The 16032-nt window shown below is 40.0% G+C and overlaps 1 protein-coding gene across 1 annotated transcript in view; it reads right to left on the reverse strand.

Moving 5' to 3' along the window:
- Positions 1 to 16032, reverse strand: part of LOC118398508 (thyrotropin receptor) — a 37901-nt gene that overhangs the window by 13654 nt on the left and 8215 nt on the right. Inside the window, exons 2-8 of the mRNA XM_035793897.2 lie at positions 14429 to 14500; positions 10096 to 10170; positions 8111 to 8185; positions 7647 to 7721; positions 4559 to 4636; positions 3996 to 4064; positions 2326 to 2403 (exon numbers count right to left, since the gene is read on the reverse strand). Of these exons, the coding sequence (XP_035649790.1) occupies positions 2326 to 2403; positions 3996 to 4064; positions 4559 to 4636; positions 7647 to 7721; positions 8111 to 8185; positions 10096 to 10170; positions 14429 to 14500 (522 nt within the window). The remainder of the gene's footprint in view (positions 1 to 2325; positions 2404 to 3995; positions 4065 to 4558; positions 4637 to 7646; positions 7722 to 8110; positions 8186 to 10095; positions 10171 to 14428; positions 14501 to 16032) is intronic.

Consider the following 16032-nt stretch of genomic DNA (forward strand, 5'->3'; position numbering starts at 1 on the left):
GTCACATAATATGTCACCTTGGGGGAACGTGTGTGTGCAGAAGTGCTGTAATGGTATTTGGAATCATAGGCCATGGCACGGGCCATAGACAGTACTATCATTAAAGCCTAACAACAGATGAAGCCTAGTGAAGATATGGTTTTGTACTGTTTAGGACAGCAACACCTCCCCACTCTCTAGTTGTTATGATATGCATGGCTACCCGTTTTGCACATTCTCCAAATCTGGGATACACATTTTTGACAAATGCCTATTTATTCCCCAATTGTTAGACTTGCGATCTTTCCGAAACAGAACGCAAAATACAACGCAACAATACATCTTGTTCCCGCAAGAGTGTCCACCACTCTTCCATCGCCTTTATCTAATTAAACATTCTGTTTTTTATTGTCCACGTTGCCATGCCAAAGACTGAACCTCACTGGGACATAAAGTCACAAATCAGTACAAGCTCACATCCATTGTTGCATCCCAAATGGCACCCTATTCCCTATATAGTGCGCTACTTTTGACCGGAGCCCTGGTCAAAAGTAGTGCACTATACAGGGAATAGGGTGCCATTTGGGTATTCCATTTCTCCTTCAGCATCCTGTGTGACTGTATTATCAGCACATAGTGTAACCTACACTCCCCCTTCGAGGGGCCAAGTGGGGGACAAAACATTAACAAGATGTTTCCTCATCTAGTGTATCAGTGAAATGATCTGCTAAATGATTTAATAAGATAATAATAATAAACAGAAACACAAGCCAAACAATGCATAAAATTAAATCACACTTTCTTTCTCTTTTCCAGAGGCATCGGCATCTCTCTCTCTTTTCCAGAGGCATCGGCATCTCTCTCTCTCTCTTTTCCAGAGGCATCGGCATCTCTCTTTCTCTCTTTTCCAGAGGCATCGGCATCTCTCTTTCTCTCTTTTCCAGAGGCATCGGCATCTCTCTTTCTCTCTTTTCCAGAGGCATCTCTCTTTCTCTCTCTCTCTCTTTTCCAGAGGCATCTCTCTCTCTCTTTCTCTCTTTTCCAGAGGCATCTCTCTCTCTCTTTCTCTCTTTTCCAGAGGCATCTCTCTCTCTCTTTCTCTCTTTTCCAGAGGCATCTCTCTCTCTCTTTTCTCTCTTTTCCAGAGGCATCTCTCTCTCTCTCTTTTCCAGAGGCATCTCTCTCTCTCTTTTCCAGAGGCATCTCTCTCTCTCTCTTTTCCAGAGGCATCTCTCTCTCTCTCTCTCTCTCTCTCTCTAAACACTGGATAATAATAGTGTGTGGAAGACCTGCCGGCGGTCTGATTTTGTCATTGGGAGATGTTTAGGCCATGACCTCATGTGGATGACCTCACCACTCAGCCAGGACTAAGACATGTTCCAATACTTTAGAAATATGCATCCTTCCTTTTTTTTTCCCCCCTTGAGGTTAGCATAGAGATACGTGATTGAATGGGTATAAGCAAGTTAACAACCTTATTGCTTTCACCAATCCAACCAATTCAGATCAGTGATTACTTCAAGGAACGTAGGAAGGAAGGCCGCATTTCTGATGTACTGAACAAGGCTGGGGAACAGATTGACTTATTAAAAACGTATTAAAGAGGACACAGTGTTAGGAGTACTACTTCAGAAACCAGACAACAGAGGTAAGGTTTCTGCATCAAACTCCTCAGAAAGGGAAGGGGATATTTAATTCCACTATGACTCTCAAAACCGAGAAGGGAAGGAAAAGTTTAACGTTTCTATAACACTCACACACAATCTGCGTCCGATTTCCCAGTCAAAATCCCAGCTGTCGCTAAGCTATTTTCATGATTTCTGAACTGTGTTCCTCCCAGACATGTTTCTCACTCATTCTCCACTTTTATGGGAAAATAGAGAGGTACAAAAAGAAATAAACTTTGCCATGAATGAATTACGGAAGGTATGATTTGAACCCATTTGGCTTTGTAAAAATGATTGTTTTCTAGTAATTATTTAAAATTTTTGATACTTAAATTGTCTGATAATTTTGGACTCCAATATAAACTTTCTCTATAAAAGTTCCAAACCCAACTCACAAATCTTTGCAAAACACTCTAAGATTAATATCACATTATTGGAACATACTGTATCTCTCTGTTTAATAAGACAAATAACTGACATTTAAGACTGGAACGTAGGAACATTGGATGCATTTGTACCATTCTTTCAAAGTAGTTTGAGCAACTATAACTTCAGAATAGGAACTGAACATGTTGGGCAGTGCAGTGAGAGGTATTTTCTGTCCAGGGCTCACTTGAAAAAAAAAAGGATGCTCATCTCTATATGACTTTCCTGGTTAAATAATAGAGTAATTACGCACAGGAGCATTGGGCCACTAACAGTGCCAGCAAACGTTCTTTCATCCATCTTGGTCAGATGCTTGTTCCTATGGAGGTACCTGGAGAGAAAACACACACACGCAAACAAGAATGTAACCGACACACTTCAATCACCATAATCATGCTGATTAGCGCGGAGACATGCTACAATATTTTCACTATCCACATCACACCACGTTCTACTGTTTATGTACCCCGCTTCCTGGAGTAACACAGACCTCGGGACGACTCGGGTCTTATCCTGAGTGTTGTTTTAAATGAGCCGTCCCACCATCGGAGAAGGTACATCAGAAACACGCTGCACCTTTAAAATAGATATTGTAAAGTCCCTAAATCTAATTTTGATAATAAACGTGTGTGGGAGAGTGTTTGTCTTGGTGTTACAGCTCTGCGATCAGCTCTCGCTCTGAGAAAACACACATACACACCGATACACACACTCCCGGATCAGTTTTTTCTCTAAGCACGCTCTGTGCGTGCCAACCCAAACAGCAGTGTGGTAGGACTGACTACAGTGACTGCCCATTGGTCTAATTACAACTCCATAAGGACCAGCTAGGGTTTTACTAGAGGTGAATGGTTAAATTGAGGGGTGGGGGGGATGGGGTGGGGGTCAGAGCTATATTAATGTTTCATATCCTGATGGGAAAGCTAGAGAGAAGTGACAAAAAGGAGGGTGGAGGGGGGTGAATTTTGGGGTTAAAGAGAAAACAGTAACAAAAGTAAGTAATCTTTACGTGTCTTTATATAATATTGGGGTCGGAGTGGAGGAGGGGTGCATCAGGACAGTGTAGTGACACAGAAAGCAATGATTGTTTTCTTACATTTCAATTTGAAACCTCATTCATCCAGGTTAGTCTCAGTAAGATGAAATCTAGATGAAAATACGACTTTTTGTTCCCTTATGGGGAAATACATTTCCTTTGGTGCTTTGATGCAGACTTCCTGAAATTGTCTTCTTAAAATGTATATATTTTTTTTAAATCAGGAGAACTAGGGCTTCCTAATCAAGGCTGGGGTTAACCTCTCTTAGCACGTCTGGGAGAACCAGTTCAGATGGAACCGTGATCCTACTGCTTGTGTAGCGTAATAAGTGTAATTTTGAGTAAGGAAATATTCATTCCAGATGTAAAAAAAAAAAAAAAAGTTTAATCCAGTCAAAATACTAAGTAACTTAATTTTGTTGAAATGAAGGGGTTTGAAATGACTGATTGTTAAGCCAGAGTGAAAGATATCATAACTGTAACAACAGAGAAGTACTGGAGGTACGGTTCTCTATGAGAAGACTCTTCCTCCAAAGCACTGTTACAATCCATTTATACAGTAATTCATTCCAACAGCAAGAGGTCAACAACAATACAACATTTACAAGAATCCTTGCTGCTTCAGTGCTTTGTCCTGCATGGCTTTGTGTCAGCAGGGTCAAGCAGAGAGTTGCATGTGGCTACTAATACAGTATTTCATTTTCTATTCTGTTATTTTCTATACTATACCATTCTATTCTATTATTTTCTATACTATACCATTCTATTCTGTTATTTTCTATACTATACCATTCTATTCTGTTATTTTCGATTCTATTCTGTTATTTTCTATACTATACCATTCTATTCTATTATTTTGTGTTAATGAAAAAAGCTAAATAACTTACACAGCATCCAGTTTGGTCCCGTTGAAAGCATGATGTTGAATGTCGGTGAAGCCATTACTGTACAGCATCCTGGAAGAGAATAAACACATCAGAAAACATTCATAACAGTAACATTTATTAAAGTCAAAACTGTTATTTTATGCACCAACCCACTGACTAACTTTGAATCTGTCTGGTTGTACAGGTCCTATTAAATCAGTAATGCCAATTCCAGCTGTTGAATAACATGTATATTTTTTGTGCAGAGTATTTGCCTGTGTATGCAATTCAGTGACCAAAATCACTACAACATTTTCTGTAAAATATTTCACTGTGTTATGTTCTCCCCAACAAAATTGAACCACATCGGTCGATGTATTGGGTTAGTTGTGTCCTGAATCAGTTTGTCAATGTGACCATGGCTTTGGCATCTAATGTAATGGTCTTTTCTCACCAACAGACATTTGTGAGAACATCTCTGTGCTGGTCACAGCACTCTCAGACTGCAAGCAAGGGTAATGTAATGGCCTATAGTCCACAGTGAAGACACCAGTGAAGCTGTAGAGCTATGGCTGTGTACTCACACGGTCAGCACTTGGTTGGTAATACCGCGGAATGAGTTTGCTGGGACCTCAGATATGTAGGGATGATCAGCTATTTCACTGAGGAGATACAAGAGGAAATTAGGTGGTGTTGCAAATACACTACCGGTCAAAAGTTTTAGAACACCTACAAGGGTTTTTCTTTATTTTTACAATTTTTCTACATTGTAGAATGATAGTGAAGACATCAAAACTATGAAATAACACATATGGAATCATGTAGTAACCAGAAAAGTGTTAAACAAATCAAAATATATTTTATATTTGAGATTCTTCAAAATAGCCACCCTTTGCCTTGACGACATCTTTGCACACTCTTGGCATTCTCTCAACCAGCTTCACCTGGAATGCTTTTCTGTTGTTTTGTTGGCTGCTTTTCCTTCACTCTGCGGTCCGACTCATCCCAAACCATCTCAATTGGGTTGAAGTCGGGGGATTGTGGAGGCCAGGTCATCTTATGCAGCACTCCATCGCTCTCTTTCTTGGTAAAATAGCCCTTACACAGCCTGGAGGAGTGTTGGGTCATTGTCCTGTTGAAAAACAAATGGTAGTCCCACTAAGCCCGAACTAGATTGGATGGCGTATCGTTGCAGAATGCTGTGGTAGCCATGCTGGTTAAGTGTGCCTTAAATTCTAAAGAAATCACAGACGGTGTCACCAGCAAAGCATCCCCACAACTTAACACCTCCTCCTCATTGCTTTATAGTGGGAAATACACATGCGGAGATCATCGCGTCTCACACAGACATGGCGGTTGTAATGAAAATTTGGACTCCAGACCAAAGGACAATTTTCCATCGGTCTTATGTCCATTGCTTGTGTTTCTTGGCCAAAGCAAGGCTCTTCTTATTATTTGTGTCCTTCAGTAGTGGTTTCTTTGCAGCAATTCGACCATGGAGGCCTGATTCACACAGTCTCCTCTGAACAGTCGATGTTGGGATGTGTCTTTTACTTGAACTTGACATTTTTTGGGCTGCAATTTTTTTGGGCTGCAATTTCTGAGACTGGTAACTCCAATGAACTTATCCTCTGCAGCAGTGGTAACGCTGGGTCTTCCATTCCTGTGGCAGTCCTCATGAGAGCCAGTTTCATCATAGCGCTTGATGGTTTTTTGCAACTGCACTTAAAGAAACTTTCAAAGAAATGGTCCATATTGGCTGACCTTCAGGTCTTAAAGTAATGATGGACTGCTGTTTCTCTTTACTTATTTGAGCTGTTCTCGCGATAATATGGACTTGGTCTTTCACTAAATAGGGCTATCTTCTGTATACCACCCCTACCTTGTCACAACACAACTGACTGGCTCAAATGCATTAAAAAGGAAAGAAATCCCACAAATGAACTTTTAAGAAGGCACAGATATTAATTGAGATGCATTCCAGGTGACTACCTCAAAGCTGGTTGAGAGAATGCCAAGAGTGTGCAAAGCTGTCATCAAGGCAACGGGCGGCTATTTGAAGAATTTCAAATATATTTTGATTTTGTTAACACTTTTTTGGTTACTACAGGGTTACTACAGGATTCCATGTGCTATTTCATAGTTCTGAGGTCTTCACTATTATTCTACAATGTAGAAAATAGTTTAAAAAAATAAAAACCCTAGAATGAGAAGGTGTTCTAAAACTATTGATCGGTAATGTATAGAAAGCCTCGTCTGATTGTAGAACAAAAGGAATGGAATGCCACAGAATGGAAAATACCTAAGTACATCTCCTAGCACTATAGTAACCATTGGCATTAGACGACAGGCGAGACATAACGGATTGGAAAATCCTTACTATAAGTAAGACAACTCTTTAGAGAGAGGACATGGTGCTTCTACACTCCCCTACATGTGTGTTTTGGACAGTATAGCTACATTCCTTCATTTGGCTCTATACCCCAGAATTTTGGATTTGAGACCAAATGCTTTATATGAGGTGACAGTACATATTTTCACCTTTTTTTAAGGGTATTTGTATACTTATCTGTTTATGTATACAAACTGTTTTGAAATGAAAGCACTTTATGTATATAGTGTCATGAGTATTTGAACAAATTCACTAATAGTTTATTACATTTAGTCAAAAGATTAGTATCTGGTCCCATATTCCTAGCACGCAACGACTACATCAAGCTTGTGACTCTACAAACTGGATGCATGCGTTTCGGATTAGGTGGTGCCCAGTAGAAATGAATGGTAAATAATGTAGTGTGTTATTTTGGAATCACTTTTATTGTAAATAAGAATATTTATATTTCTAAATACTTCTACATTCATGTGGATGCTACCATAACTATGGATAATCATGAAAGAATCGTGAATAATGATGAATGAGAAAGTTAAAGATGCAATCATTTTGATTTCACTGATCATGCCCTCTTTGGGTGGGGTATGATATTTATGCCACTGTAACTTATTCACTCATCATTATTCACAATTCACTCATGACACATTTGTGTTCAGAAACATGTTATATTCTTATTTAACCACAACGTGACTCCAAAATGACAACACAACATTTACCATTGATTTCTTTTGGGCACAATATAATCTGAAACACAACACAGCCAAAACAAACTGCAAATGCATCCAACAAGTTTGTAGAGTCACAAACTTTTGACAAAATGTGATACACTATAAGTGTATTTGTCCAAATACTTATGACACCTTCAAAATGGGAGGACGAGATACATAAAGTGCCTTCATTTCTAAATCGATTAAACCGATATGTATGAAAATACCATTAAAAAAAGGTGACATTCTGTACTGTCCCCTCAAATGCTATTTTGTATAGAGTACAGAGCTTAATTAAAAGTTGTAGCTTAACTGTCCAAATAAATATGTAGAGGAGTGTGTGTGTGATGTCAGTCTCATAAAATAGATTTAAACCTCAATCGACTTACGAATAAAAATGCCATTATTTTCCACATTTAGTATGACAAATGACTGACGTATTGAATGGAATACTGGAATGTATAGAAATACTACTGAAATATGGAATGTTATGGTTGTAATACTTGTGAGACAGTACCTACTTGAGTATAGTGCTAACAAAGGTAGTGTGTATTAGTAATGTAGTTTGCTTACAGTATAAAGTTCATATCATCTGAGTGGATGTTGGTGAGATCAGGAAAGAGGGTGAGGCCAGTATTGAAAATACCCCTAGAAGGAACCAAGAGAGTGATGGTTAGATAGCTGGCAGGCGATGACCAAGCAGACTATCCCAATCAAAACCAAGAGAGAGATGGAAAGATAGCTGGCAGTGACCAAGCAGACTCCCTCACCAATCAAGCAACCACAGAGTATAAAATATAACATGACAGTGCCAGTATTGGCATATACAATAGGAACCTTTTAAGTTGAATAGATTGGAAATAATTGCTCAATTATTGCCAAAGCCAAATATTTCAAGACAAGTCTCATCTATTGTATCTTGTGTTAAAGTAACATTGTCAGTTTTTCACTTACATTAACGTTTTCAAAGCCAAGATGGTTTTGATTTTGAAAAAAAAGATGCTTATAATACACATAGGATTTCTAAATGAGCTCACAGGTATTTCAGGTTTGGAAGGTTCTTAAATGCTTCTGGGTCGATGTACGACAGACTCTTTGCGTTCCGGATCTCTCTGAAATGGAAAACACAAATACACCTTAAAAATGACAGTAAACATGATGTTTTCCAGTTTGAAATGTACTTCTGTGTATCCTAGGATTAAGTGCTCATGCATCCTTTGCTTTGCTTAGTAATTTGACATTCCTGTGTCACTGAACATACAGGACATGTTGTGTAGTATATAGGGTTGTATTCATCCCCGCTAGTCCTTTTACAGTTTCCTTTCATGCTCTCTAAAAGTCAAGTACGTGCTTTAGGTTCACTGACACACACATCAAATCAAATCTTATTGGTCGCATGCTTCGTAAAACAACAGGTGTAGACTAACAGTGAAACGCGTTTACTTACATGCACTCACACACCCTAAGACCCCCCACACACACACACACACACACACAAAGTGCTGACAGAATAGGGCAAGGTGCATGTCTGTCTATCGGAAAGACCAGGAGGAAAATCTCCAAAGTCTCCACATACATCCAACCCTGGAAGTCAAGGTTCAATTAACGTTTCATTCGTGTGTTGACTCTGGTGCACCCATCGGCCAAAGAGAGGGCCAAGGGGGGCTCTCCTCTTTGCTTGTCTAACCCATGCAGTGTGGATGAAAGCTAGGGAACGTGTGATCCTAGCCCTCCTTCACACACCTAGGTAACCGCAATCAGCACCTTAGCCAACATGTTCTGACCACTGAGAGTCTGAGCCACTGTGTGTGTGCAGTGAACAGCTACCTTCCAACCTCCACCCTACTTCATCCTCCACTACCTCCCTCCCTCCCTGCCTCTCAGTCCCTGAGTTGGTGTGTCTGTGTGCAGTGAACTGCTACCCTACACCCTTCTACCCCATCCCACTCTCCACCTCCTCCCTCCCTCTCAGAGCCTGTCACAGTGGGGACTGTGCTGATGGACATCAATGGAATACGAGATAAGGGGAAAGCCAGTGTTCTGTACTATTGTGATGAAGCAGCTTGATTAGTCTTGACGCAAAGCAAATAAATTACCTCATCCCATGCAACTTAGCGGTCAGACCTTAGAGAGAACATACATCAGACGCAGATATAGAGACGACTAAGGCCATTACGCAAACCAACATGCTGTTTATGAGACGCCTCTACAGCAGCTCAGGCATGGATAGGAAAACCACATCGACTGTTGGCTGTCCCTCTCTCCTAACATCCCCAGTTGCACACTGTTACGTCTGTCTGTTTAGACGCAGACCTAGCGATGATGGACAGGAGACCGATACTCTATGTATCAATTATTCTCTCCAACGTCATTATGTCAGAAGGCACTTCGCTAAAGTGCTGCCCCAGAGTAAGATGGGACGGCAAAAGCCACGCTCTTCAGATGTCATGAAATGTTGTCGTCAACCGTAACTGTTATGGAAACGCTGTTGGGTAACAGTTCTAGAATATCTGTTGACCGTGTATGCATATGCTGGCGCTCGCAATGGTTTGCGGCATGGAAGGGGAGAACACTATTTACGATCCTGAAAATAACAAGGCAAATTGGTCTAACTTCCTCACCATAATGTGTTTAATAAGAGTCATTATTAGAAGAAGAAAAAAAACACTCCCCTCCATATGTATTTGGACAGTGAAGCAAAACATTTTGTGAAGCTCCAGCGTTTTGGATTTGAGATCAAATGTTTCATATGAGGCTACAGTACAGAATGTCACCTTTTATTTGAGGGTATTTTCATGACTTCTTCAAATTGGGGGGACTAGATATAGAAAGTGCTTTCGTTTCTAAACATTAAAACAGATTTGTATGAAAATAGCGTCAAATTAAAAAGGTGACATTATGTACTGTCGCCTCATATGAAACGTTCGAGCACAAATATAAATTGCTGGAGTATAGAGACAAATTATTTTTATCTTCACTGTCCAAATACATATGGAAGGGAGTGTACATATCCTCTACTCACATGTGGGTAATTTTCTTTAGATTGTAGAAGGAATGCCTCTCAAGTCCTGCCAGTGTTACGTCCACTGATATGTATCTGAAAGGAATAAACCATCATACTTTCATATAGGAATTTTCAACATACAGAAAGACATACGGCATCTTTGTAAAATAGGTCTTTCATTTTATTACTCTGTCCTCCACATTCTTTACACATATGGTTTTACTGTGTAACATTTGAACAAATACAATTAAAAAGGTATTGCGCAAACATTCCAATTATTATACAACATGTGATTTACTGTCATCTACACTCCTTTCCGTATTTATTTGGACAGTGAAGATCAACTTTGTTGATCTGCATTTTGGATTTGAGATCAAATGAGGCGACAGTACAGAATGTCACCTTTCATTTGAGGCTATTTTCATACATATCGGTTGTACTTTTTAGAAATGAAATAACTTTATGCATCTTGCCCCCCTTTGAAGATGTTTTTTTTCATAAGTATTTGGATACATTCACTTATTTGTGTATTAAAGTAGTAAAAAGGATAGTATTTGGTCCCATATTCCTAGCACGCAACAACGACAGTGCATTCGGAAAGTATTCAGACCCCTTGACCTTTTCCCTTTTTGTTAAATTAAGCCTTATTATAAAAAAAAATGTATCCCTCAATCTACAGACAATGCTCCATAATGACAAAGCAAAAACAGGTTATCAACTGTAGAAAATGTATATACAAATTCACATTTAAATAAGTATTCAGACAATTTACTCAAGACTTTGTTGAATCACCATTGGCAGTGATTGCAACCTCAAGTCTTCTTGGGTATGACGCTACAAGCTTGGCACACCTGTATTTGGGGAGTTTCTGCTATTCTTCTCTGCAAATCCTCTCAAGCTCTGTCAGGTTGGAAGGGGAGCGTCACTGCACAGCTGTTTTCAGGTCTCTCCAGAGATGTTTGATCGGATTCAAGTCCGGGCTCTGGCTGGCCCACTCAAGGACATTCAGAGACTTGTCCCGAAGCCACTCCTGCATTGTCTTGGCTGTGTGCTTAGGGTCGTTGTCCTGTTGGAAGGTGATCCTTCGCCCCAGTCTGAGGTCCTGAATGCTCTGGAGCAGGTTTTCATCAAGGATCTCCCTGTACTTTGCTCCGTTCATCTTTCCCTCCATCCTGACTAGTCTCCCTGTGCCTGCTAATGAAAAACATCCCCACAGCATGATGCTGTGGGGATGTAGGGTCGTAGGGTTGGCGTAGGGTTGCCGTAGGGTTGGTGACAGGTTTCCTCCAGATCTGACGCTTGGCATTCAGACCAAAGTGTTCGATCTTGGTTTAATCAGACCAGAGAGGATCTTGTTTCTCATGGTCTGAGTGTCCTTTAGGTCCCTTTTGGCAAACTCCAAGCAGGCTATCATGTGCCTTTCCCTAAGGAGTGGCTTCAGTCTGGCCACTCTACTGTACCATAAAGGCTTGATTGGTGGATTGCTGCAGAGATGGTTGTCCTTCTGGAAAGTTCTCCCATCTCCACAGAGGAACTCTGGAGCTCTGTCAGAGTGACCATCGGGTTCTTGGTCACCTCCCTGTTCAGTTTGGCCAGGCGGCCAGCTCTAGGAAGAGTATTGGGTTCACTGTGTTCTTGGGGACCTACAATGCTGCAGAAATGTTTTGATACCCTTCCCCAGATCTGTGCCTCGACACAATCCTGTCTCGGATCTCTGTGGACAGTTCTTTTGACCTCATGGCTTGGTTTTTACTCTGACATGCACTGTCAACTGTGGGAACTTATATAGACAGGTGTGTGCCTTTCCAACTCATGTCCAATCAATTGAATTTACCACAGGTGAACTCCAATCAAGTTGTGGAAACATCTTAAAGATGATCAATGGAAACAGGATGCACCTGAGCTCAATTTCGCGTCTCATAGCAGTCTGAATACTTATGTAAATAAGGTATTTCTGGTTTATATTTTTGTTATACATGTACACATTTAAAAAGTAACCTGTTTTCACTTTGTCATTATGGGGTATTGAGTGTAGATTGATGAAGGTAGAATATAATTTAATCTATTTTAGAATAAGGCTGTAACGTAACAAAATGTGGAAGAAGGGAAAGGGATCTAAATACCTTCGAAAGGCACTGTACATCAAGCTTGTAACTCTCCAAACGTGATGGATGCATTTGCAGTTTGTTTTGTTTGTCCTTTGGATTACATTGTGCCCAATAGGAACTGAATGGTGAATAATCTAGTGTCATCTTGGAGTAACTTTTACTGTAAAAAAAAGAAAATGTTTCTGAACACCTCTACATTAAATGTGGATGTTACCATGATTATGGATAAATCAGGAATGAATCGCAAATAATGATTAGTGAGACATTTACAGAGGAACAAACATCATACTGCCAAATCAAATTCTAACATCTCACCATTACCAATAACAGGAGAGGCTAGCATTCTTGTAGGGGTATGATCTTTGCTCGTTACAATTCATTCACGATGATCCATAATCATGGTAGCATCCACATTACTGTAGAAGTGTTCGGAAACATTATTTTCTTATTTACAATAAAAAGGTACTCCAAGATGACACTAGATTATTCACCATTCAGGTCCTAATTGGGCAAAACAATCTGAAACACAACCAAAACAATCTGCAAATACATCCAACAAGTATGTAGAGTCACAAGCTTGATGTAGTCATTGCGTGCTATAAATATTAAACTTTTGACTACACTATAAGAGCTAAACAAAGATGCGTATGAAAATACCCTCAAATAAAAAAGGTGAGATTCTGTACTGTTGCCTCAATTGAAACATTCAAAATACTGGAGCATAAACCCAATGTAAAAAAATATGTTAGCTTCACTGTCCAAATAAATACGGAGGGGCGTGTACCTGAACCACTGTGAGAAGTAAAGCTACTAGACTAATGATCCTCAATCCAAAGCCAAGCTTTAGCCTCAGTCCTATAGTCTTAACTACCCACCTCTCCCAATGCCTTGAAATGTATGGGTAATTTAACAGGTATGTATGCAGCCTACATATCCATTACCCAGTCATCAGTACCACTGCTTTCAATTGTTATTACTGAGTAACTACTGTGTAGGTCGTGTGTAGTCTAATGGCATATAAAACAAACAGACAGATTATGAATCTAAATCAGAAATGGAATGAGTCTCTTCGTTGTGAGAAAGCAGGGTTAGTATTCAAAGTGCAGTGCACTAGACTAGAATTGCTCCTGATTGCTAATAAATACTATTTACATGCTGCTAAATTAAAGGGTGTTAAACAAGTACTTCCGGTCTAGAGACTGTCAAGACTACAGGTTAAAAAGGGTCTCTTTTCCAGTATTCTGTGTGCAGGTTGAAGCTTATTATCTTGGGTCGTGTCCTGGTGGCAGAACTGGGCAGCTGCCAAGTCAAAAATTCTCTATGTAGTAAAACTGTATGATATATATATATATTTTTTAAAAACTTTTTGATCTTCATTTAAGGTTAGGCATTAGGGTTAGCAGTGTGGTTAAGGTTAGGCGTAAAATCAGATTTGATGACTTTCTGGCTGTGCCAGCTAGCAACCACTCCGCAGAGCTGCCCCCAGAACAAGATTGATGACGAAAACCGCTAACCTGCTATTCTGTTGGGCAATATAGAGGTGTGCTGGGGAAAAATCTCCTTTTGCTCTCTCTTGCTCTTATTTCCTCATGTAGGACTTGGACACAGCCACCGGCCTCAGGCTGGGATCAAGGCCTAGCTCGTGTATATTTTCAGAGAAGTTGTCAAAAAGAACTCAATTTCAACATTTTGGCTTGGTGATACCCTTTTCCACCTTCTTCTACTGAGTTTATACTTTACCACATCATCTAACCCGTTCCCTGAACGAGGTACCAATCGGTACAGCGACTCCACCGGAATACCTTGCCGATGCCTAGGCCCTTGCGGTGGGAATGCTGACATTCCTATTCTAGGACCGCATTAGCTCTTCCAACTGTGATTAGCAGACAGCGGTGATACTAAACAGAGAACAGATCATCTGCACAAGTGGAGGAGAGGACAGAGAGAGAGAGATCTGGGGGAGGGGGGGGGAAGAGAGAGCGTGTGGGCGGAGAAAGAGAGAGGAAGCAGAGAGTGAGAGGAGGCTTGAAAAAAGGCTTGGATCTCTGATCCCAATTATTTGGATCAGAGGGAGAATAATAGACAGGTGGATGATGTGGAGTCGGGATATTATGAATTTAAATAGCTTTGTGGCTTAATGGAGGTGAGAATTTGTGATGATGATCAGAGCGATAGAAAGAGAGGGACAAGGAAGGGCGTAACGGTGAAAAGAGACTGTTTTGTGCTGATGGTGATTCACTCACATCCTTGAGATGTTGACTAGGTTGGAGAAAACATCTCCTGGCACTGATGTCAGACGCGTCTCCAGAAGCCATCTGGAAGAGACATAGAGTACTGATCAATGTAAAGTTTACAGATCCATGTCAAATTGACGGATCCAACACAATCAAACACTCTCAAATCGTGCAAAAAGTATTTCAGGAGATTTGTTTCATTTTTGTGTTGCTTAATTCGTGTGAAAATACACGTGTTTTGGTGCGACTGAAAAGACACAAATATTTGTGCAACCGTATTCATAGGAAAATACATTTTCAAAGTTATTGGAGCAATGCATTTTGGGCAATGGTGTTCTACACTGCCTTTGTTGTTGTTAATCAACCAGGTTGTCACTGAAATGAATGCCAATGCTGTGTTCTATGCTTATTTTCACTTAATAGTTTGGGATACTGGTGCATGTTGTATTTTATGAGGGTTGTCAGATTGGAGTAAAAAGTAGTATGTCTTTGTGTGGTATTGGAGGTTTTTGATAGGGGGAGCAGGGATACATTTTCATGATGGGAAATTAGTTCATCAATAAATATGGGAAAACAGAAGACCTGCAAAAAAAAAATGCAGCTAAACAGGTTCATGTAAAATAATGAATTCTGTTGGCTTACACTTATGGCACTTCCTAGGCCATTTCATGATGTTTATTACGTTCGTGTCAATCATGTTATATACTTACTATAGGCTATTGTAACAAGACATATGCCAGCATTGTAGGACTACTGCCTCTATCCAGAGGAATACTAGGCTTTCTGGGCAATGGCCGTTAGAGATCACTTTGCCACAGATGAGCCCTGGTTAGAGTCCCTGTTGCAGCTTTCACTTTCTTCTACGACATTGTTGGCAGCGTTCAGATCACGTCCAGCTTACGTCTAGTTATGTGATCTAGTGGTGGGAAGCGTTCTGCGTTTCAACATTGTGTTGGGTTATTCTTACCAGTGTGGACCCAAAACAAACACATTCTACACATTTACAAACTACCTGTTTAAAGTGTCATTACAACCACGGTGTTCTGTTGTTACTGAACCGTATACATCTAATGACCTGAATGATCCACATTATATGGGTAGACAAATAATGGAAGTGTGTTATGCAGCAAAACAGAATGAGTAAAAATGACAAAAGAGGGCCTCCCGGGTGATAGTAGCTACTAAACAATTGGATACCACGAAATTGGGGAGAAAAAGGGGTCAAATTAAAAAATTAAAATGACAAAAGAAATCAAGCAAAGATGTACAACTATTTAACCATTTTATTCATTACTGAAACACTAAACATTTTACCAGTTAAACTCTTGACTTTTGTATAACATGAGTACAAACAAGGTGAGTGTGTGTAAACGGTATGTGTGTGTGTGTGTGTGTGTGTGTGTGCACGTGTATATTGCGGTGTGTATTATAATTTCCCATCCTAAAAATGTATCCCCATCTGGTATACACTTAGTGCCAAAATTGTACTGCAGGGTTTGTTTTAAACCATTTTAAATGTGTATTTATATGTTTCAAGTATAGCTAGAATGTCTGAATAGTGACATGATCATCCTGAAAGCCTGAGGGAATTGAATTCAAATTGGAATTTGTGG

The sequence above is a fragment of the Oncorhynchus keta genome, chromosome 19, assembly GCF_023373465.1.
Source record: "Oncorhynchus keta strain PuntledgeMale-10-30-2019 chromosome 19, Oket_V2, whole genome shotgun sequence".
Lineage (NCBI taxonomy): Eukaryota > Metazoa > Chordata > Actinopteri > Salmoniformes > Salmonidae > Oncorhynchus > Oncorhynchus keta.